At 51.4% G+C, this 20,433-nt stretch overlaps 1 protein-coding gene across 1 annotated transcript in view; it reads left to right on the top strand.

The window, feature by feature from the left end:
- The first annotated feature begins 1,144 nt into the window (after positions 1–1,144).
- The window catches only part of ETV5 (ETS variant 5), a 34,872-nt gene continuing 15,583 nt past the window's right edge, over positions 1,145–20,433 (top strand). Inside the window, exons 1-8 of the mRNA XM_019512633.1 lie at positions 1,145–1,466; positions 1,597–1,740; positions 1,889–1,976; positions 2,116–2,163; positions 2,257–2,307; positions 12,399–12,528; positions 13,400–13,696; positions 18,810–19,069. Of these exons, the coding sequence (XP_019368178.1) occupies positions 1,696–1,740; positions 1,889–1,976; positions 2,116–2,163; positions 2,257–2,307; positions 12,399–12,528; positions 13,400–13,696; positions 18,810–19,069 (919 nt within the window). The 5' untranslated portion in view covers positions 1,145–1,466; positions 1,597–1,695. The remainder of the gene's footprint in view (positions 1,467–1,596; positions 1,741–1,888; positions 1,977–2,115; positions 2,164–2,256; positions 2,308–12,398; positions 12,529–13,399; positions 13,697–18,809; positions 19,070–20,433) is intronic.

Raw genomic sequence — 20,433 nt, 5'->3', positions numbered from 1 at the left:
ATGGGGCCCCGCGCGGGATCCGGTTACACGCGCCGGCCGCGGCCCCCGCGCCGCCCTGCCCCGCCCCGCGCCGCCATTCATAAAACCTGGGGCGGGGGAGGGGGCGCCGCTCGCTGCGGGGCGGGGCAGTGCTGCTTGTTACGAAACTCGGCCCGTGCCCCCGCCCGGGGGAGATGTGCACGCGAAGTGCCGCGTGTGCGGGCTGTGTGCGCGCCGCTGCCCTGTGTGGCGCTTGTGTGTGTTGCGCGTGGCGTGTCCGTCCACGTGTGTTACATGTGTGTGTTGTGTGCGCACGTGCACATGCCTGTGTTGTGTTCAGTGTGCACATATTGTGTGGTGTGTGAATGGTAGCGCATGTGCATGGGTGTCTGCCTGGGCATGTGTGTGTTGTGTGTGTGCATGTGCACACGTTGCTTGTGCATATTGTGCAAGTGCGTGTGGTGTGTGCATCTGTGCTGTGCAGTTGTATGCATGACTTGTATGTGAGTTACATGTGTGCATCCATATGGCGTGTGCACGCGTTCTGCATTTGCCGCGTGCCTGTCTTGCATGGTGTGTGTGTGTGTGTGTGTGTGTGTGTGTTTTTGCTTGCACGAGTGCTGCTTGTTCAGTGTGTGTGTGTGTACTGCATGTGGTTGGTGTGTGTGTGTGCACGCGTGTACAGGGGGGTGAGGACAGGAATCTTGGTGCCTGTCTAACCCCCGTGCCTCTGCTCCCCACTCAGAGCAGCTGCGCCTCCATATCTGGCCCCTCCACTACTACTTTTCATTAGAAAAAAGCCCGGCAGTGGGTGCAGCCGCTGTCCCGCGACTTGGAGGGACCACTTGGAGGGACTTGCCCGCGGTGTGTTGAGGAGCCGTGCACGTGGGGCAGTTGGTGCCTTTCCACCTTCATGCTGACCCATGGGGAGCACGACAGCGCCACCGGCTTCCTGCAGATGAGGGTTTTATCCCCCTAAAGCCAACTCCCGCTGAGCACCTTGCTCTTGCTGCCAACAACCTGGGGTTTTGGGTGCGGTGGAGATGTGGGTTCAGCTGCTGCCTTCGGAGCACTGCTCTTCCCCGCATTAAATAAACTGGAACTTGCTTTCCATGAACTTGTTGCTATTTATATCCCTCTTTTTGCCATGTAAGGAGAAAACATTTTGTGCACCCAGCAGCGCCAGCTCGCCCTTGTCCCCTCTGCTTCTTCTCTAGGCTTGCTTCTAAGCGGGGGTAATCCATCCTTAGTGACGCCACACCTGTTGCCATAGTGACTCTGTGACATCACCAAGGAAAGGTTATGACCTCGGTGTTGGAGCAAGAGGCTGGGCTAGGGGAGGTGGGGGGGAGAAACTTGTGAATGAAGATGAGCTGTGGGAGCGAGTAACTGAACAAGTGGGGAACTGTCAGTGTCGAGGGATTAATGGTGAAGCAGAGTGCGCCGGGTGCGTGTCACAGGGCTGCAGCGGGAGCTGATCTTTCTAGGTTGCTGGCAGCGTTCTCCTGGGGCCGTTGGAGAAGGGGGAGTCTCTGCTGCATGCCTGAAAGCAGAAGCATATTTTGATTCGCGTCTCTCTCTCTCTTTCTGTCTCTCGGTGCTGCTGCTGTTCCTCAGTCTTAAATCAGCTGTAGTTGGAACTTGGACACCTCTTTTGCTGGAGCTGGCTTCAATGCTGGAAACACCTAAGGGGCTATTAAAGGTTTTGGAAGCACAATGGATGGTTTTTATGATCAGCAGGTCCCTTTCATGGTCCCGGGGGTAAGTCTGGCGGGCCTCTGCCTGCTCCCCCCCTCTGGTGTTTTGTGCCCTCTCTGCTTCTTAGCACGGGGCTTCTCTCTTTGTCCAGCTGCCTCTCGCCTGCAGCTGAGCAGCGGTGCTCATGGAAAGATGCTGTCCTTTCTTTCAGAAGCCTTGCGCGGAAGACTGTCGAGGCCGCCCAGTGACTGATAGAAAACGGAAGTTTTTGGACACTGATCTGGCGCATGATTCGGAAGGTAGCAAATCTTCTTTTTCCTCCCCCCACTCAAGTTTAAGCAGTCACTACTGTAAGTAGTGCCTGTAGCTGCTTCTCTTCGTGTAGATTGACTCTGGTTTTTTGTAACTGTCATCTGCTTCACTCTTTTCCTGTTCCAGAACTGTTCCAGGACCTCAGCCAGCTGCAGGAGACTTGGTTAGCTGAAGGCAAGTCTTCATCTCTGCCCTTTTTCCATACAAAACCTTCTAGTCGGATATAGTTGGAGAAACTAAAAGACCTCAAACCACTTTTTTTTCCAGCTCAAGTTCCTGATGATGAGCAGTTCGTCCCAGATTTTCAGTCTGACAACTGTGAGTAACTTCTTTACCATTTCCTTCCCATTTGGCTGTGAAAAATGTTCTGATCAATGCCATGCACAAAAAAAAAAAGTTTTGTTTGTGGTTTTGTCCCTCCTTCATTAAAAGGAGGCAAATGTGATGGTTTTCTGCACTGATTCACAAAACAGAGCAAGGTCAGGGAGAGGATAGCACCGACTTGGGTGACTTAGATCCTTCAAGTTGAGGCTTGGCCATATTTGTGAATGCTCTTCCTTTATTAAACAGCTGTAGAATAGCCACACTTGTAAATACCTTCTAAGTAGGATGTCTGGAATTGGTTAAGCACTTGCTGATTGTCCGCAATTCAATAGATTCTTCGCTTTTGAAACCAGTTTGTTAGGGAGCTGCACCACTTATGAGACTGATACAGCACTAATTGGTTAGTAGCATCTCTCTGCAAAGTCCTCAACCAGTTCTGGAGCTTTTATGGTCAATGCCTAGTAAAGATTGTCAAGGGCAAAGCTGAGCAGCGTAACTGGAGCAGCATCAGGGAGCTGTAATCACTGGCAAGTACAAGCGTTTTAAGGGAAGACCGGTGAAAATGCAGTCTCTTTTGAATTGCATGATAGAGGGAGAGTTGTTCTGTGCTCATGGTGCATGATAACAAACACCTGTGCCAGTCAGGGCTCCTAGTCCTTGCGTGTGGGATGCTTTTGTTCCTGTGCAGACATCGGACTCTGTTTGTGGTGGCATTGCAAGCTGAATGAAAGCAGGATGTTTTCAATTGTTACCTGCAAAAAAAAAAACAAAACCCCACATGTGCTAGTTTGGTATTCATTAATGGGCCTTTCTCTGAAGCCAAACGGTGACTGATCTGAAAGGAAATCAAACGTAGCCTGCAGTGGAACAGATTCTTCACCTAAGCTCTGTCGCAGCATGCAGCAGAGTCTCTTATAGCAAGCGCATGTTAATTATTGCTCTTTGATTACTTCTGAGTGAGTGGGACGCTTGCCATTAAACTGCTCCAGACAACCAATGTTTCTGCTGGATAGTCCTCCCCCTTCCCCCTCCTCCTTTCTCCCCGGAGATGAAAGGCAGGCCTAGAGTCAGGAGTAGAGCTGTGTGTTGACATTCTAGCCCAGCCCTTCCCGTTCTTGCTCGGAGCCATATAAACTGCTGCACGCGTGGGAGGGTGGCTCTTTTGGCAGAGTTGCTCTCGGATGCCTCTTTGGCAGCCTCTTGTGTCTTTGTAACCTGAAGAGTTTTTGAAAGACATGAAATGGCTGCTCCTGGTCACTGGGTTTGCAGTGGCTTGAGGGTGACTTGGTTGGGCTTGGTAGAAATAAACTGTGGCTCTCAGTGCCAGTTTGTAGTGCACGTGTGTTTCAAATGTGTTCTGCTTCTGCAGGAAATAACCCAAAGAGCCTTGTTGCAATGACACGTGTTTTGGGCTGAAGCGAGCCTGCCTGCAGAACTCCAGTGTAGGTCTTGGTTTCATGACGGAAGAAATCCTGAAGAGGTGCCATGCTGCTGGCAGATCTGGTAGCAGTCAGCACAGCCTGATAGCTTCCTGCTCCCTCACCTGGCAGAGAGCTAGGGAGGGAGGGAAAGAGCCCAACTGTTTCATAACTTAGTTGGCTGGGGCAGAGGAGGATTAGAACAGTATTTTTCGTTTTAAGGGAAGTGTCTCCTTGCCTTCAGGGGCTTAGCTGCACTAACCCACACTTCAGAGGGTTACTGTGGGGCTGTGATCTCCTCCGCTAATCTTTTTAACCTCTGCTAGTCTATAAAGAGGAACATGGCTGTGTTCAGTGAACACCCTGGGCAGTGCTGGAGCTGCTGTGCCAGCCTGAACTGACCTTTGGGGGCAGGGAGGCTGGCCTTGCCCTTTCCTCTGGGACAGCCAAGAAGTGCTCAGAGGAACAGCAGCCTCCGTGTCCATTCTGTCCTGTGGGTCTGGAGGGATGCATGGCCTTGCTCTAGTCTGTGTTCCTGCTTTGCCTGGTATTGGACGGGACTGCTGTGTTACTTCCAGGGGACACTGTCAGCTGCAATTTACCTGTGTTTCTGCAAGTGGCCTTGCTTCTGCTGTTGAGATTGGGTGGAGTTGTAGGTTTTGCAGGTATTTTTTAATTGCACTCAGTGGAGTTGATGGTGCTTTGTGTACAGTTGCTTTCACTTCTTCCTGCCGTTATGCAATAGCTCAGCCTACCCTCAGGAATGGCAGTAGCCTGAGCTCACAAGGCAGCCACTGCTGGGGACCTGGGTGTCTTGGCGTCACCCTAGTCCTTAGCGATGACATGCCAGGATTCCTTATTTGGGCAGGTTTTATTTTTATCCTGAGCGAATCCATTCTGTCATCTCTCCCCCCGCATCACCCCCAGCACCAGCATTGCCAAGTCCCCCTCCGCCGTAGTGTCGGGCTGTGCACTATTGCACTAATACGGCATTGCCCTATGGCGCAGCCAGCCTTTTCCTGGTTTCACTCATTTGATCCTTCCTATGTTGCTTTCACTAAATGGGAAGTGTCCTGTTTGGCTTTCCCACTGTTTAATAAACATCAGGCTCAGTAAAGTATTGTGCCTGCCTTGCCAAAAATCTTTGCCATATCTGGAAGTTTCTTGAAGAGAAGCCACCGGCAACTTTCTGTTTTGGAGATCCTCTTGTGTAATGCACTCCTTGACCACTGTGTTTCACAGCAAGCTGGGTGTCTTACAACTCTGGTGGGTGACTGAGTCATGGCATTGTATCTTGCTGTGTGTGGGAGAAATGATACTTGTGGGAGGTGAAATGTAGAGGGCCCCAGGATAAAGGTAGTGATGTTCTAAAGTTCCTCTAGGACACATGCGGGGGAAAAGCTGAATTCTTAGCCTTGAAGCTTCTTGTGAGACCTTTTCCCACTTCTAAAGTCAGCCTTCATCTTGCACAAATGCCTGTAGGTGGATACCTCCTCCAGCCGAAGTCCCAGCACAGGTGGTTGGAAGAGAGGGTTGAGAGAGGTGGAAATCTTGGCCTTGTATATAACCTACTCCATACCCTTTGGGCAATAACTCATACCCATTTTACTGATGGTTACACTGAGGCTTGCTCCCCCCACTGCTGCCTCTAGTGAGCAAGCAATGTGATGGCAGATCTCTGTGTCTACAGGGAGCCTTGCTGTGTTGGTTGGGGTCTGCCCCTGCAAAACCAGCAGGATTTTGTGTCTCACCGTAGCCTCTGAAGCCACTTTGGTAATGCATCAATGGTAACACCTCAGTTGGTGTGACCCTGTGTGCATCCTATGCTACGTCTTCTGCCGTCCTCCCCCCAGGGGAAGAAGTGTGTTCACCAGAGTGTTGGGCCTTGGTAGGGTTTTTTTCTAACATAGATGTTGCCTTCTGTCATGTCAGAAAGAAAATGACCTTGCTCTTGGAGTGGAAGGTGGGGAGGTTTGGGAGTGGCCTTTGTTCCTGGGGGGGCATTTGTTCCATAGTCCTGGGCTGTCTGGAGAGTTGTCTCCTACACGGGAAAGGACTGAGGGCAAACTGTGGAGTAGTTCTCAGTTGGCTGCTGGGCCCATGTTGATGCTCTTTCCCTCAGGCCAGAATAACACCTTAAATTGCAAAACCAAAGAAACATTGTTTACATGACTTGAGAAGAGTTTCATGCTTAAGAGGAAAGAAGCCAAGCATTATGGTGTGTCCCCTCAGGTCCCTGCTTTGCCCTTTTGTGGACAAGTTAAATAGCTCATTAACTTGCCCGGCGTGGCTGTACCTTGCTGGGCACTGTAGGAATGATTAGCTGTTACGCACCGGGTTTCTTGCCTTTGTCTTGCCAGAAGTGGCCGACGTGGTTGAAATGCAGTCCGTTTGCTGTGGGATTCCCAGTGCTGCGATGTATTTCCGAACAGGGCAAAGGCATGTTCTGTTGCTTCTGGGCTTTGGGTTTTCTTGCAACTTGTTTCCCTGAAATCTGAATTTGAGTCAATGGTATCTTCTTAAAATTAGCGCAGTGGATGAAAGGGGTGAAGGGTGTATTCTAGCTACCAGGGCAGAGAGCTTAAGGATTTGAAACATTAGGAGTATTTGAAATAATAACTTGTGAATGGCTCCCGGTTTATTTATTTTGTTGTTTAAACCTTAGAACACCTGTCCTTCCTTTCTCGCCCCATCTGGAGAGTCCGCGTATATGAACCATTTAGAGATCAGATTTCTAAAAGCGGAGAAATCAAAAGCCCTGGGCTGACGTGGGGGCTGCAATGTTTGTTTGAAGCTTGATCAGAAGAGCTCGAAAACTGTTGCTTTCTCTCGTGCTACTCTCTTTTGAACTTTTTACAGAGAGGAGAGGGAAGTGGCTGTAGTGGGTTGTGTGCAGTACTGTCTTGCTGGGTTTCAAAGGGCGAAGGACCCTTCCATCATCCAGCCCAAGGGCTCCCCAGTTGCATATGTGGTAAACTTCTGGAGGAGGATTGGGAGAGGCAATATAAATGGAAGAGAAGGAAGGAAAATTCAAAATGAAACAGCTCTACAGTATCTCTAGGGTGGCTGGAGAGGTCACAGTATCATTTTAGTGACCTGACTTGGGGACTTAGGGGAAAACAGCAATGTAACAAACTTTTAAAGAGGAATATGTGAGCCAAAGTAGTCTTTGAGAACCACTGATCTAACCCTCCAGTTCTCAGCCAGGGTTGTGAATTGCTTCAGTGGAGAATGCCCCCACCCTCCATTTCTCGGGTGAGCAGAAGTGGGCCCCCAAACTCACTAACAGAGCCACTTCCCGGAGAGGTGCGATCTCTGGAGTGGCGTGGTGCAGGCGGTTATTCCTGCTTAGGGGTTTCTGCCAGTCCCTCTGAGGACTTTACTTTTGCACATCCTTTCTCTTGCTGTCCTTTTGCAGCAGCAAATCAGATCTTTGCAGGCTCACTTGAGAAGGACTAGCTGCTGTGAGGTGGCAATAATAAGGGTTTTGGAGGAGGGAGAATGAGACAATCCCATTTGAAAAAGAGGGTGCAGAGAGGAAGGAGGGAAAGCAAAGAAGCCTAAGCTTTTCTTTGAAAGGTGGTAAAGTTCAGGCTTTTCTCAGCAGACGGTGGGTCAGTGTGGTCTGACTGGGATAGACTGGTGCCTGCCTCTGCCGAAATGCATAGTGTCTGCACAGACCAAGACCTTGGCCAGCCCATAGGCTTCTCCTGCTTGCTGCTCTCTGTTCTAGCTCATGAAAAGCGCTTTGTCTGGCTGGAGGTGCAAAATGCCCTGAAGGGCTGCAGGGAAAGGCAGGAGCAACAGCGGCAGTGCTGGGAAGTGAAAGATCCTCCCACCCCCCTACCTGGCCAGTTCAGACGGAGAAATGCTTCTGCCAGCCCCAGCCTCCCAGCGCTGCATTCCTGAGCTAATCTCTGTAATGGTACATTGAGGCAGAGTCTCCAGCCTCGCCTGTAGTTAAGCGACTCGCTTACTTACTTCCCCCCTCCCCGGCTTCTAATTATAGCAGAGAACACAAGAGCGGGAGGCCGGACACGGGCTCACACACACACAGCGTGCCTTTGAGGCATGCAGCGCTCCATCTGGGCCCTGGCACGGTGTGCTTTTCCCAGGCAGCTCCTGCCGGGGCAGCGTTCCTGTCCTGTTCACTACTTGCACGCGGGAGCAGACCAGGGGCACCCTTGCCAGTAAAGGGGGGTTGTTTATTTGCTAGCTCACTGACGGTTCCCTTATCAGACTGCACAGAGCAGAGCTGCATTGGCTCCACATGCCTCTTGGCATAAGCAATGCCGCGGCCTGGCAAGCTCCAGGAGAGATGCAGGCTTGGCCCCTGCTTGGTGGACCTCTCTCATGAGAGGCGGTTGGACTAACTGCTTCTCCTGCCCCCAGCTCTGTGATCTCCTTTTAGCTGACCATGAGCACATTGGGGAAGGTTAGGGGCTCTCAGTAGTCTGGTACATGAATCTTGGCTAAGCAGATCCCTTCTAGCCCAGCGCAGGGCAATGAAAATGGTTCGGGGTGAACCACTGAGGAAGACAGAGAGGGGGTTTAATAGCAGCCTTCCACGCCCTGCAGGGCGGTTCCAAAAAGGATGGAGCTGGACTGTCCTCAGTGGTGCTAGATGACAGAAGGAGCAATGGGCTCAAGTTACAGCAAGCCAAGCTGAAGTTAGATATAAGCTAAAACTTTCTCACGAGCAGGGTAGTAAAACACTGGAACAGGTTACCCAGAGAGGCTGTGGACTTTCCATCCTTGGAGATTTTTAAAACCAGGCTACAAAGCCTTGGCTGGGATGATCTAGTTGGGGCTGGTCCTGCTTGGAGCAGGAGGTTGGACTAGATGTGGCCCCCTGAGGTCCCTTTTAACCCTCATTGTCTGTGATTCTGTGGGCACTGCCATCCGGCCCAGGAATAAAGCGGAGCTAGCGAGGTGTGGCTCCCTCCCCCTGCAGAAGGAGCATGTAGGACAGTGGGTTCTCCCTGGGCTGCCGCGCGAGAACTTGGGCCTAGCTGTGAGCCTTCCCTGTCCCCTGGCAGCCAGCAGCCCTGTTTTGAACAAAGGAGTGCAAGTTTAATTTTTTTTTTCATCGTTACTCCTTTTGCCAAAGGGCGTTTCCGGTCCTGGCCGCAAGCAGAGTTGTGCAATCATTTGGGTTTTGCATGAACTTGGTGCAAAGGCCAAGTCCCCGCGAGCTGCGCCTGCCATTCCTGCACTGTTTATGCAAGGCATTCAGACGCCACGCATGGCCCTGGCCGCGCGGTGCGGGCAGCTGGTCTCTGTTATGCTCTGAAGTGTCGTTTCCCTTTTCTTGAATGGTAGTGCTGAGCTGGAGGGATTTAATTTTTTTTTCCCCTCTGAATGAATGGAGCATTCCAAATTGGTTGTGAATGGAGGGCGGTGCCCGCGCGCAGACTTTTTCAATGAATAACCAGGCCCCATTGTGCTGCTGGCGGAAAAACAGCCCGGCTCAAACAACACGGAGACTGTTAGAGAGAAACATGCTGGTGATTGGCAGCTGGAGCCCCTCCAAAATAAGTTTCCTTTTGCTTTCCTGCTGCTGGCTGCACTCAGTGTGGGGAATGCGGGCAGGGTTAACACTAGAAATGCTGGAGGGTAGCGAGGCGTGGACCTGGAAGCACAGATGCTGCTGGGGGAAGAGATTGCCAAATGCCTCTGCATTGCTATAGGACCCGTTTCTTCCAGCATCAGAGGATGCAGCTGGGGTCCGAACGGGCCTGTCTCTGTCACCTGAGGGAGAAGGGAGGCAATGGAAGGCCACTGATATGTCCCTGAAAGGGGCTAGGGCATCCTCCCATCTCATGCGGGTGTTTAACTGGGCTTGCCTGTAGCTTCTGGGGGCATCCGAATCCCAAGACCTGTGGGCTTGGGCCTGCTTTAGGATGTCTGCCAACTGATTTGGGAGTATCTGAAGTCCCAGGGTGAGAGGCTGGGACAGAGGATGCTTGCCAGTTGTAGCGCCATGCACGGTGTTTAGAATCAGTACGGTTCTTGGAACGATTGAGTTCTGCTCCTTTGATATGATTTGGAGCCAATTTGGCTAATTTGACCTGGAACACAAAATATATTATTTAAGAAAAAAAAATCGATCCCCAGAGCAGAGCTGCCTCCCCTTGCTTGCAGGGTGGGAGAGAGGGAAAGGGTTGTGATTTTGCTTTGAAGCCTCCTGGGGTTTTCTAGTGCCCTTGGGACCAGCTATGTGAGGGGTTAGACATTGCCACGTCTCTCAAGGCTTTAGCCGCTGACAAACTTGAGCAGCTAATTAGCAGCCAAGCTGGGAATGCCGAGCGCAGAGCTGTTCTCTCCTCCGTGTTTCTGGGATGTGTTTAGACTCCGCGTGGAGATAATACTCCACCTCTGATTAAGCCTGGCTGCTCACCGCAGCCGCTATTTAGGTAGAGCGCGCTGACGTACCTTCCCTTTCCAGAGTGTCTGTTTTTAGAAATTAATTAGGTTAAGTGTATATTAGTTGGTTTAAAAAATTATATATAGTTAGCAGACTTTGACGCCGTCGGGCTGTAGCCAGAATTACATAGTCTGGTGTTTAAAGGGTCGCTGGCCTCTGGCTGGAGGAAGAGGAGGAGTGTTTGCCATGCGGGGCTCTGGCTCCACCAGGGAGCAGAGACCAGGACATGGGCCATGTTTAATGGGTTCCCACAGGAACGGCTGTGTAAGCGTGCTCAGATACAAGGCAGTGGGTGCCTGTACCAGGAGAGAGAGGCACCAGCACACCACTATCTCTGTGGACGTGCATGTGTACAGGTACATGGGAGCACGTTGCCCCAGCCCTGTGTGGATTGCAGAGTAAAACGTGAAGAGAAACTTCCTCCAGGCTGAGTACAGACCGAGGAAAATGCTGTATAAGCCTATGAAAAAGGGGCACTGGGGACTGTATTCTCCTGCCTGGTGTTTGAGGAGGAACAGCAAACCATGGCTCCCAGCACTGGGCTCGTGGGCCTGCTATCTAACACAGGGTCACAGGGTTGGGAGGGACCTCAAGGGTTACCTAATGCAGCAGTTCTCAACCTTTTTTGTACCCGGACCCATTTGTAAACATCACTGGCCAGTCCCGACCCAGTGCCCCGTGCCCCCGACTTGCTGCCCCCAGCCCCTCGGTGTGTGGGGCAGGGGCGTCCCCAAGCAGGCTGGAAATACAGCAGCCTGCAAGGAGAAAGCCACAGTTTCCCATGTTTTTCTCTTGGAAGGGAGAATCCATTTTTAAAGTTTGTTTGCAGCCCTTTCAGATATTTTTTGTGACCCACTTTTGGGTTGCAACCCGCAAGTTGAGAAACACTGATCTAGTCCAGCCCACGTTCGGATTCAGGACGCACCATTTCTCTCTGGGCAGAGGCCTATCCAACCTCTTTATGAACACCTCCCGTGAGGGAGACTCCACAACTTCCCTGGGCAGCTTGTTCTCTGTTTTTACAGTTAAAGGGCTTTGGTGGTTCTTTGTTTCAGAGACTTGAACTGAATCTGCCTTGCTTCATTTGAAGCCCATTGCTACATGTCCTGTCTTCTGCAGCAAGGGAGAGCAGTGTTCTTGCATCTTCTCTGTAGCAGCCTTTCAGATGCTTAAAAACGGTCCTGTCTTTCTTGACAGATGCTTGCCAGAGACCTTTGTGCAGGCTTCTGTCAGACTGCTGCTTTCGCCCCTCCCAGCGACTTCAGTTTTACCTTTTACATTAAGTGGAGGGCTCTTGGTGTTTCTTGGATGACTTGCCTATTGTCCTGTATTGCCTGTTAGGTAGCAAAGACAGATCGCAGAGAACAGTGCATGTTCTTCACGATTTAACACCAGCTAGGGGCCATATGAAAGTGCTCTTCAGACTTGATGCATTCAGTTGGCTTCGCTGCCTGAAGGCTGAAGAGGTCTAGGCTGAAAAGCTCTCTGCAGACTGGCTTGCATGGGGATCCTTGGCAAAGCTGGGCCCAAAACCGCTGGAGGGTGGGAGGCAGCAAAGTGTGCATGTTCATTGCTGGGGATGGTCCTTCACATGATGGTGCCATCACAGTTTAATAGCTTTGAGGCAGGCTGTGTTTATTAGTGCCCTGCCATCTACATTCACCCTCCCAAGATCTGCCTCTTGCAGTGTACATCCAAGATCCAAAACGTGCCCGTCTCCACAGTTGTGCCCATTGGGTCTTATCTTGTCACCTGGCCTCCCCAGACAGAGCAGAGCTCTTGCCTTCTATAGCCTTGCTTTTCCCAGAGTTCTTCCAGAACTGGCTCCAATTGGCCCCTCTGAAGCTTGGGGACAATTGGGTTTCAGCAGTGCCAAATTGGCAGCTAGCAAGAGCTGGGTCCTCTGCAGTTAGTGATAGCCAGTCACCACCCTCCTGAAGGGTGCACGGGGCAATCCTATACAATTTGCTGCCTACTGCTGGCCAGAACATTAGATTTTTTTTCAATCAAAACATGCCTTGAAAGGGAGCGGAAACTGGCTGTAAGCCTGCTCTCTGCCCTGCTGTGCATGCTAGCTTGTGTACCACAAAGTGCTGTAAGCCTTGGTCTGTTGCCTTCTCATATAGCTCCGTATTAGCTCGAAGCCCGTGCACGGGAGCTGTAATGGCAGATGAAACAGGGAAAGCAAGACATGGTGGTGCCTGTTTAATTGTTTTCTTCTCCTCCTCTTTTGATTTTAGTGGTACTTCATGCCCCTCCTCCAGCAAAGATCAAGCGGGAACTCCACAGCCCGTCCTCGGAGTTGTCCTCCTGCAGCCACGAGCAGGCTCTCTGTGCAAATTATGGAGACAAGTGCCTCTACAACTATTGGTAGGTGGTACCAGGGGACCCCAGCAGTCAAAGAAGCCTGAGAGCAGGAGTAGTGTGGGGATGGGGGGGCAGTACACTGAAGACCAGAGTGCAAATGAAAAGCCCTCCTGAATTGAGTTGGTTAGGGGAATTACAACAGCACACCCATTTAAAGGGTCAGAGATTTTTTTGGCTGATTCCATTTCCAGCAGCTCAGGAGTTTAAACAACTCATTAAACCTGATCTGTGTTTCCATGACCATTTATAGACCCAGTGGCAGATTTAAGGGGGAACTAGAGCCCTAAATACCCAAATGCTTGGGATTTACTGCTGCATACACAGGGTTCTCATGTGCTCGTGAGAGACCTGCAGGAATCCCAGGCGCCACTCCGTGTGCCTTCTCATTCGGATGGCCTGCCCTGGACATGAAATCTGCTTGGTTCCAGTGCGCCAAGACCCACTTTCTATGCAGTCCCTGGCAGCTGATTAGAGGTTGCACAGTTGCACGATAACTGCTGGTAGTAATGTTGCAGAGTGTAATCCATCACACAGATCCTCGCTAAAACTTGTTTGCTGTAAAATCCCAAACAAAGAGTTCACAATGTAGGGGAAGGTTTAAATACGACGAGCTGGGATTTTTGGTTTTTTCACACGTGACTGGAAGGGGAAAGGTAGCGGGAAATCTGAGGCTGCATCATGGGGACCTGTCTTGCCTGCTGCTTCTCTGAGGTACAGAGATTTCCCTGGGGACTGCTCACAACCCAGCAGTGTTAGTGCCGCTGCCTCCTGACAGCCAGGAAACACTAGCAGGCTTGGGTCGCTGTGAGCAGTGTCAGGAAACTGCTCCTGTGGTCCTTGCTACATCATGGTCCTTTCTGTCTTCTGTTTGCAGTGCCTATGACAGAAAGCCCCAAGCCGGGTTCAAGCCAGTAACCCCACCTGCTACACCCGTGTCACCCACTCATCAGAACTCGTCGCTTCCGCCCCCTCCACCACCTCCGTCTGTGCAGACCGCGGCCCATGTCGCACCAACAGGCCCGCTGCGGGGGGCTCCCCCAGCATCAACTGCACCCGCCCTTCATTCTCTTCAGGAACCAAGGCAGCAAACGTTTGCAGTGCCCCGGCCACCTCATCCACCCATGCAAATGCCAAAGATGATGCCTGAAAACCAGTATCCAACAGAGCACAGGTAACAAGCACCATTTGCCTTCTATCTAGACCAAACGTGCGCTTTTCTCTTCTCTTAAGACTGAGCAGAAGTTTCTCCAAACCCAGCAGGTTGATCCCTTTTCTCAGAATTTAACAGCTGAGTGTCGTTTTGGCGAGTATGGGACAGACAAACAGAGGGTCAACATGCCTGATCAGGGCCATGTGATGTCCCATCCTTATAAACAAGTAGATCACTTCTGCTTTTGTCTGTTTCTCTTCCTTTTAGAAATCAAAAGATGGATGAAAACTGCAGATCTTGGGATTTTTTTAAAAGGGCTTGCTGCAACATTTGTCACCTTTTGCAAAGATCTTTATTGCTTTCTGCTTCCTTGGGAGGCATCTCTCCAAACCAGTCAGTGCTCTGCTACCACATTCACCCTAACTTACCATTGCTTCCAACCCAAAACAACAGCAGGGGGTTGACACAAACCTCATGCTGCCCATGCCGTGCTGCCTCTCCCCAAGACAGTCCAGCTTTTTCAGCTGGGCTCAAAGAGACTGGTGCTGATTTATGGTAGGCTATGAGAGTTTAAGCACTGACTCAGTCCATGTTCCTTCCCAACTCCCTCTGCTTTTCCAGGAGGGATTGTGCCTTTCTGCTTGTCACAGTGTAACTTTGCTGCTACCTGTCCTATGCTGGATGGTGTCAAGCAGGTTTCCTGCCCTTCCCCAGTTAGTTTCCTTAACCACTGTTAACTTTTACTTCTCTGCCATACCAGTGGTATATGTGCCTTCCAGCCCAGAAGTTGAGTAGATGGATTCTCTCTTTAGCTGTTTCACAAAGTGCTGGCCTGTAAAACAGTTGTAGGGAGTTACCCTGCCCCTGGAGGCTGGTCAGGGTCTTATGGCAGTGCCCAACCTTTGACAAACTATTGGAGAACAGGAGCTTGGCCACCCCTATTTCCTCCATCTTTGCTGCCAGTTATGGCCAAGTGAAGTGTTGTAGAAGCACCGTGAGTCTTTGCTACCCCTGCATGGTGTCACTGCAGGGCTCATTTGGAGTTGGTTGTGTGCCTGCTCTGTTTCCATTTATCAACAGAGTTGGATAACTCAGGAGTGTAAGCTTAGCAGTGCCTGTTTTAGAGATACCCCTGTAATGTGCTTTGCTCAAGATTGCTGAGGTGCACTCCCAGCCTTGTTCCATCTAAACGTAGCTCCAATTTGGGAAGTGCATCTTGTGGGATGTCCTGTAGAGAGTCTGAAAACACTAAGAGCCTTGTTCACTTGTCTGGGTGAGGATACATTCTTAAAACTCTTAACTGCGGGCTACAAGCCATTGGTGAGGAAAACGTCCCACCATGAGTACCCACCAGTGCATCTGTCCCCGGAATAGGAGGCGGAAGGTGCAGGTTCTCTTCCCAGCTCACCGAATAACTCACTTGGAAGCTCATTGAGAACTAAGTAGGTATCCTCCCCCTGTTCTAACCACCTCCTCCACACTGTGGAGGTAACTGGCTAAGAGGATTTAGTACTGTTGTACATCCTGCGGGGGGGGGGGAAAAGAAAAAGGAACATTTCTTTCATTTCCTGCCCCCTCCACATCCCACCTCAGTTTCTTATCAACACAGAGCCAAGGTCATTTCTGTGATACCCTTGCCTAGCTCCTGCTTGCACATACGTGAGTCTTGCTATTGTCTCGTGTGGGAGTTGCTGGACACTTGTCCTTACTTAATCGGCTATGTTTGTATGTGTTTCTACGCCACTTCAGCTTGCCGAGATTGTGCTCTATCCCTCCTCATACCATCCTCACAAGTGCTTGTTGTCCTTCCCTTTAGTGTGAGTTGGTGAAAATGATTGGCATTTGGCGAGCTCGCTGCTGCCTGAGGTCATGGTGGCTTCCCACTTGAGTTGGCATTTTCAGTTTGTTGCCGAAGAATTAACAATTTATTCTATTTGACTCTTGCCAAGTTGCAGATCCATCTTATTGCATCAAATTTGCCTGTCTCCAGTTTCCCTGGGAGAGCTGTGTGGAACGTGGCTGCCCGTTCAGACCAGCAGCTATGACTAAAACATGCAGAAGCAGCATCTTAGCTCAGCATAGTTTCAGTAACTCTTTCTTTCCCTCTGTTCTTGTGTCTATATCCAATATTTAGCTGGGCCTTTTAGAGCAAGCTGTGGGCTTTACTTTGCCTAGGTTAGGGACCAGGAAGTCTGTGCTTTCCTTTGAGTTAGTTCATTGTCTTAGACATCCACAGCAGCTCTTCCAAGGCTGAGAACCCTGTAGAGGCAGGTTCTGCTGGAAGAGTGGGGAAGTGGAAAGAAAAAGGCTTTCTAGAAACAGAGCTGTGCCTGTATCTGTAGGGTTTAACTTGTTTGGTCTCTGTAAACAAGGGGCTTCTTTTTAAAGGTCCTGCCTGCAGAATGCAGATCAGTCCCTCAGAGAGGGGCCTGAAGGAGGGAGGGCTCTGCGTCACATGAAGGTCAGGGCACAAAAAAGTTGCACAAATTTTATCAAGCAGGGTGAAATGGGAAATGCTTGGCTAAGCCGCACCAGTGGAAGCCATAGGAACATAAATCAACATTGGGCTTCAAAAGACGAGCTTACCTCCCTGCATATTTCTGCTCTCATCTTCCTCCCCACCACAGCTCTTTCCAAAAAAAACCCCCTGAGCGAATGACATCTGAGGTTGCTTTGCAGACCATGGGGCTCTGAGCTGCAAATGACCTTAGAGCTATGTTTGGGGTATTGACTCGGCCCCATCTGGAAGTGCCACTTCCTGCAGAGGCCATGCCAGTGCGGGGCTAGAGTTTCAGTCTGGAAGGTTAGAAGGACATCCATCGGAAGTGCAGTAATCCAGGCCTGTCAGCTGCAGAGGATCCGGTTACAAGGCCAATGCCGTGCAGGCCTTGGGGTACTTGCAAAGGGAATGGATTTGTACAGATCGCCTTTCAAGGTGTTAATCTGCTAGAGCGCTGGGGTCTCTGCGCGTGCGTGGTGAAACGCCAGGCAGGGCTCCCATCCACTTCTCTCCAGCTTGACAGCACTTAACCCCTGTAAGGTCAAAAATGGGGCCATGGAAGCTGCGTTCTCCTCCCCTGTGGATGGCAGTGATTCCAGTGGTGACACGTAGGGGGCACACGGGGGTGCATGTGCACCCCCTGAGAGCACTGGTGCACCCCCTGACTGGCCACACTTGCCGCTTAGGCAATGGGCAGCAGGGCAGGCAGGAGCACTGGTGCCCCCCCTGCAAGCGCCGGCCAATTGCTGCAGCCACTCCCAGAAGTGGCCTCAGCTGCAGCCGCCCCTGGAAGTGGCTGTAGCGATCAGCCATCATGGGATCGATTATAGGGGTCCTCCCAGGCAGTGAGATCCACCACGGGGGGACCCCCTATCAGTCAGTGGGACTAGTCCCAGGGGAGGCACATGCCCCACCAACTAAGGTGGCGCCAGTCACCCATGAGCGATTCCCTGGTGTGAGAAACTGGACTTGCGCTTCACGTAGGTATGTGGTGTAGCAACTTTCTTGAATTGAGAGGCCAGAAGGGGAAAGTTCAAGAGGTAGGGGAGCTGGTTCTTCAGTACTGAGTTGTTTGAGGGTCGCCCTGAGTGGGCCATGTCTGGTGCTTGTCATCTTGAGCATCTGCATGAGCTCCAAGGTATGTGGCCTTTGGGAAAATTTGCCCTGTTCCCACCTTAGCATGTTAAAGGCTTAATCCCAGCCTCAGAGGCAGATTAGCAGCCATTTGTCTTCCGTTGATTGCTAAGTGGATTGAGCATTTATGCATGTGCCCAGTCCTTAGTGGGAGCAAACTTGTCGCAGGGCCCCTCTCTTCTCTGTGTCTTCATTTTGAACTTTTCCCTCTGCCAGAAATATGGGAAGGGCTTCCTGACTTTCCTGGAGATGGGGACTTGTCTCTCATCTGCTTGAGCACCAGGTGAGGTACCAAGAAGTGATTTTTGCGCAAGGCCTGCAACGTGAGGAAGGAGAGGTAGCTGCATGTGCCAGTCTGATTCCCTCACTGTGGACAGGGCTTGGTTGATTCTCTCTGGTGCTTGAACTCATGTTATGCCAGTCGCCACGAAGGGGCGAAGAGTGGGAAATAGAGCATTGTGCCCAAAGCCTTTCTCCCCCTGCCCACTCCCCCCAGTAATAACAGTAGGTGCTTCAGGAAACAAGGGTAGGGGAGCGATCTCGGGGTGTCCCTTACTGGACACAGCCTGGGGGTGGCTCCCTTAGCAGCAGAGGAACAGAACTGGCTGGACCCAAGGGATGTGGGGGGTATAGGTAGGCAGTCACGAGGTCTCTTTTTGGTCTACATAAAAACAACTTGACTTGGGAATTTAATTTCAGTCCCTCCAGATCTACTGGGCAGCTGGTCACTGCTTTATTAGCTGGTGACGGTGGGGTCCTTGCAGTCTGTTATCAAGTTCAAACAGAGCTTGTCATCTTAACTGTTCTTTCCCCCACACGTTCTCACCCCATCAGAGAAAAAAGTCTTTTGTGGCAGTCGTAGTTCTCATCAACAACTTGTTTCTTCCTTGGGAGCCTGCTTGGAGAGCTATGGTCACATCTGCTGGGGATGAGTGAGTTTCTAGCCTTAGAACTGATGGACCTTCCACTGTTTTTCACAAGGAAGAGATGATATGAGGGGTTTCTCAGAGATTCATCCCCAGCACATGGTTCTGGACACTTAACTGCTCACTGTCCTTTTCACAGCCCCAGAGCCATCACATTGAGGTCTTGCTCCCTAGCTTTGGGAGCAAGACATCCCTGGACAGTCTACTCCACTTCTTGTTGCATTTTACAGAGGTGCCATGGCCTGCCTAAAGCTGTTGGCAGGATTCTGTCTCCGGCGCTAGGAGGGGAGCATGGCCCTCGGTTCCCCTCTGCACTTATTGCCCTGTCCCCTGTTTCTGGTTATTCTGTGTGGCAGCTGGCAGTGTTGGTGCTTGCAGTCTCTTGCATAGGAATGCCTTGGATGGCATCTCCCAGTGAAAAAAATAGGCCTGGGTTGTTAACCTCTAATTGGAAGTAACAAGCTCCATGACCCCGGTGAAGCCTAGCCTGCCTGCCTCTGTTGGGGACATATGTGTTTTGCCCGCCAGGGTAACCTCTTTTTTTTCCCTGTCTTTGTGTTTCCCTCCCTCCTAGGTTCCAGCGACAGATGTCTGAACCCTGCCATCCTTTCCCCACTCAGCCAGGGGTTCCTGGAGACAATCGCCCCGTCTACCACAGGCAGATGTCAGAGCCGATTGTCCCTGTTGCCCCACACCCTCCTCAGGGATTCAAACAGGAGTACCATGATCCCCTCTATGATCACGGGGTCCCGGGCATCCCTGGGCCCACCAGGCATGGGTTCCAGTCTCCAATGGGCATTAAGCAGGAGCCCAGGGATTACTGCATTGACTCAGGTCAGTATGAGAGCTGGGCCCTCAGTGTGGAGGTTGATGTGAGGGACTGTCTGGGACTAGGGAAGAGACCTCCCACCCCCATGCTGAGGCCCTAAGAGTGTATTTGCGCACACCCTGTGGGAACACATCTCAGACTGTAACCTTGCTTCAAGCAAGACTCCCATCATATGCTGCTACATGTCCCTGTGTGGTACTAGTTCAACTGCCAGACCCCAAAGGGAGGTGAGGAGGGAAGCAAATCCCCCGTGCCAGGGTCCACAGCCCTGCTGGAGCAGAACTCTGCCTTAGCCCTTTGGCGTAGCCACAACGCCAAGTAGACCAGCAGCTGAGAGTAGTGTGCATGCCATGCTGCACATCTGGAGGGGACTGAGGGCCACGTCCCAGCTCTGCAAGTCCTGTCTGATCTGCACGCCTCGGAATGAGAGCAGAGCCAGCCTTTTATCTCTTCCATCTACCCACTGAGCCTGGGGGGCTGCCGAGGGGGGGGGATGTCGGTGCATAGACCCTGCTGCTCTCAGCAGGTTAAAAATAACTGCGGCCAGCCCACCCGCTGCTCCTGAGGTTTACCTGGCAACTTCCTCTCCGCCGTTCTCGACAGAGTCGTGTTAAAGCAATGGCCCGGGCAGCTTTGGCACTTTCCCTTGGGGACGGTGGGAGCTGCTTCCCACTTGCTGCCACCAACCTTTTCATCTAGCTAGAAGGACAGATTTATCTTTGTTTTCACTTAATAAATAAATAAGCCCCTGGCCTTTGACAGATGTTGCTGCGACTAAGCTTCAGGGCTCCACGTAGCTGGGAGCTGCCGTCTGCAATGCGACATGAGTCTCCTAGTCCAAGCTGCCGTGCAGGGGGGTTACTGGGGCACGCCACTGACTTAGATGGGTTCAGGCTTATCACTTCCCTCAGGGAGGGGAGAGAGCCTCCCCAATGCCAACCATGCTGCCCAGTTGTGTGATTTCTGTTGCTGGTGCAGGGCCCCACCCGTCGCACGATGGCAAATCCTCTAATCGCATTAAGCCTAAAAATACTGTGACCTCGGGATGGAACATGGTCATCAGCTACCAGTTGGAGCAGGTGGGGGGTGGAAGAGGAGCTGTAAGGGTTTATTTTTTTTAAGGACCCTTGTTATCTCCATTCCTCTCCCTCCTTATATGGCCTGAGCCATTTAGGGGGTGGATTTAAAAGGGGCTTAATTTTTTTTTTTTTTATTGAAGGCTGCATGTGACCCACAAGGGGTTATACTGGGACCCTCAGGCTCCTGCATTGCTCCAGCTGTAATAACAGCCAGAGACTCCAGGTTCCCCCTACTTCCTCCAGCTGCTACTTCCAGCCCCCACCCAAGGGAGCAGGGCACTGTGACATGT

This window comes from Gavialis gangeticus, unplaced genomic scaffold (genome assembly GCF_001723915.1).
Source record: "Gavialis gangeticus isolate Ggan-Ray unplaced genomic scaffold, GavGan_comp1, whole genome shotgun sequence".
Taxonomy (NCBI): Eukaryota; Metazoa; Chordata; order Crocodylia; family Gavialidae; genus Gavialis; species Gavialis gangeticus.
This window is presented reverse-complemented; position numbering and strand designations above follow the sequence as displayed.